Genomic DNA, 2,814 nt, shown 5'->3' on the forward strand with positions numbered 1-2,814 from the left:
TCATTGTTCTCCATGTATTACTTGCGCAAGCAGAGTGTAATCGGCTGGGTATGTCGGTGTTGTCCATCGGCCAATCAGGGACCACCATTCTTGATGACATACAAGGTACGTTTGGTGATCGGCAGGGTATGTATGTAATATGTATGTACAGTATGTTAATGTATGTATGTATGTCGGGGTAAGAATGGTGGTCCCTTATTGGCTGTTGATGGTGACGTAACAAAGGTATGTTTCATGGTTGGTATAAGTTATGGTGGTCCGTGGTCTAATGCATGGGGCTCGCAAAGTGGGGTCTGGGGCCAAATATGGCCAACTACCAATTAATTTAGGGGACCCTGACATGAAAAGGTTTGAGAACCGAGATTCATCATTTTATACAACATAATATTGGTTCTGTTTTGTCTCTCGCAGCTCCCGGGTCCCTGGCCTGAACATCATTGCAAAGCCCTGCATTGGGAAAGTGAGTGACAGACAGAGTATGTGGTTGGCCTGCAACATCATTCAAGGTGAGCAAGTTTCTGCAAGCTGCATGCTCTGCTTTGTAGAGTGCACAGGACAGGAAAGTGGAAAGGCACAGGAGAACATTGTGTGTGTGTCGTGGGGTCGGGAGAGCATTGGGATGACAAACGCATTGCCGCAGGACCATATAGATTACCGACGTCCTGACGTCACTCCCACTATACCCCTGGGTTATATTTTATTTTCAAAATCCCACAGAGAAATCTTATAGATTGTGACATAATTATAAGAACTGTGTTCCAAAAACGAAAAAACAAACCATCCCCGGAAATGTTGACAGGTATGTGACTGTTGTTTATGATATTGAGTTACATTAGATAACATCTGTGTTTGGAGTGGGGGAAAAAACGTTTTCTTACCCTTCGTCATCAGTTGATGCTTCATATCCATATGAATAACATCGCCCGGCTGATTTGTTTATTTCAGGAACACGGTTCTTTATATGACACAATCTAAGATTCCCCTATGAAGGTGTCGTGTATTTTCACACAATTTAACCACCTAAACTATAGAGAAGACTGGAGTTCTCTAAAACAAACTGCAGACTGTACTGTAGTGAAAAACCTTGTCAAAGCATCAGACGGTCGGATGAAGAAAACTCAGGCAGAGAGGTGAACTGGAGATCCATCAGAGTTGTATTTAGTTGTATTTATCAAAATATTTGAATATACTGTTATTATGAATATCATGAATTTTGAAGACCACAAAGGAAAAAAGAATAATGCCATGCCTGTGATCCAGGCGGATAGCGCCATCTACTGGCAGTGATGTCAGACTTTGGTGCTCTATATAAAGAGAGATCCCACATTCTATATACAAACTCCACACATCTGCATTTATCTCATGTCGAGACTATCTTTAAGGCCCCCTATTTCCCTTTAGTCTTTTACATATACTGTCACAGACGAGGTCCCTGGACAAGATGCCCACATCGAACAAGTTCCGTTCTTTGTTTTTGGACAAGCCAAAGACGTTAAAGCACAAGGGTCACGGTGACGGTAACAACCTGCAATACGGTATGAGCAGCATGCAGGGCTGGAGGTCAGAGATGGAGGACACGCACACGGCCGTAATCGGCCTGCCTCACGGCCTCAACCGCTGGTCCTTCTTTGCAGTTTACGATGGCCATGGCGGGTCCATGGTTGCCGAGTACTGCTGTGAGCACCTGCTGGAGCACATCACCAGCAACCCAGACTTCCAGAACGCTCTGAGAGAGGACGAACCCTCCGTGGATAGTGTGAAGAACGGCATCCGCGCTGGCTTCCTGCACTTCGACGAACACCTGCGGACCGTTTCCGAGAAGAAGCACAGCGTTGTGGACCGCAGTGGCTCCACCGCAGTAGGGGTTATGATTTCTCCCAGCCACATCTACTTCATCAACTGCGGAGACTCGCGGGGTGTCCTCGCGCGAGGTGGAAATGTGCACTTCTCCACGCAAGATCACAAGCCCAGCAACCCGCTGGAGAAAACGAGGATCCAAAACGCACGCGGCTCGGTCACGTTCCAGAGAGTCAACGCGTCTCTAGCCGTGTCCCGTGCCCTGGGAGACTTCCACTACAAGTGTGCACCTGGGAAGGAGGCCACGGAGCAGCTGGTCTCCCCAGAGCCCGAGGTGAATGCACTAGAGAGATCTGTGGTGGAGGATGAGTTCATCGTGCTAGCTTGCGACGGAATCTGGGAAGTCATGGCCAACGAGGAGTCGGCCCAGTTTGTCAGGGCCAGGCTGGAGGTGACGGGCGACATCGAAAGAGTATGCAGTGAAATTGTTGACACCTGCTTGTACAAGGGAAGTCGGGACAATTTGAGTGTGGCGCTGATCCGATTCACAGGGGCACCAAAGGTTTCTCCCGAGGCCGTGAAACGTGAGGCAGAGTTGGATAAATACCTAGAAAGCAGAGTAGCAGAGATCCTAAATAAGCAAGGGGATGAACGGGTTCCGGATTTGGTCCATGTGTTGCAGACACTGACATCTGAGAGCATCCCAAACCTCCCTCCTGGAGGAGGGCTGGCAAGCAAACAAAGCGTTATCGAAGCAGTGTACAACCAACTGAAGCCCAGACAGAAGTGATAACAGACTCTCCGTCCACATGTGGTAACACAAAGAACAACATTCTTTACCAACTAAGGCTTGGAGATTTGCGAGGCAGAGTAAGGCCCCATTCAATTTCTCAGGGCACGTAACACGACAGGAAACAGGAAAAGGATACTGTGCTTCTCTAATTACAAGCACTAGACCTGTACGTGCCCGTCGGTCACCGGCCTACAGTACTTGGGAACGATGCAACTTGGGAACCT

General features: G+C 48.2%; 1 protein-coding gene across 1 annotated transcript; it reads left to right on the forward strand.

The window, feature by feature from the left end:
* Positions 1-1,441: 1,441 nt before the first annotated feature.
* Positions 1,442-2,587, forward strand: LOC310871283 (protein phosphatase 1A-like; the record flags this gene model as incomplete). Its single annotated transcript, XM_083782768.1, has 1 exon — positions 1,442-2,587. One exon carries the CDS (start codon positions 1,442-1,444, stop codon positions 2,585-2,587), a length of 1,146 nt encoding a protein of 381 aa, XP_083638894.1.
* Between the last annotated feature and the right edge of the window lie 227 nt (positions 2,588-2,814).

Source organism: Protomyctophum parallelum (genome assembly GCF_964188405.1).
Source record: "Protomyctophum parallelum genome assembly, chromosome: 14".
Lineage (NCBI taxonomy): Eukaryota > Metazoa > Chordata > Actinopteri > Myctophiformes > Myctophidae > Protomyctophum > Protomyctophum parallelum.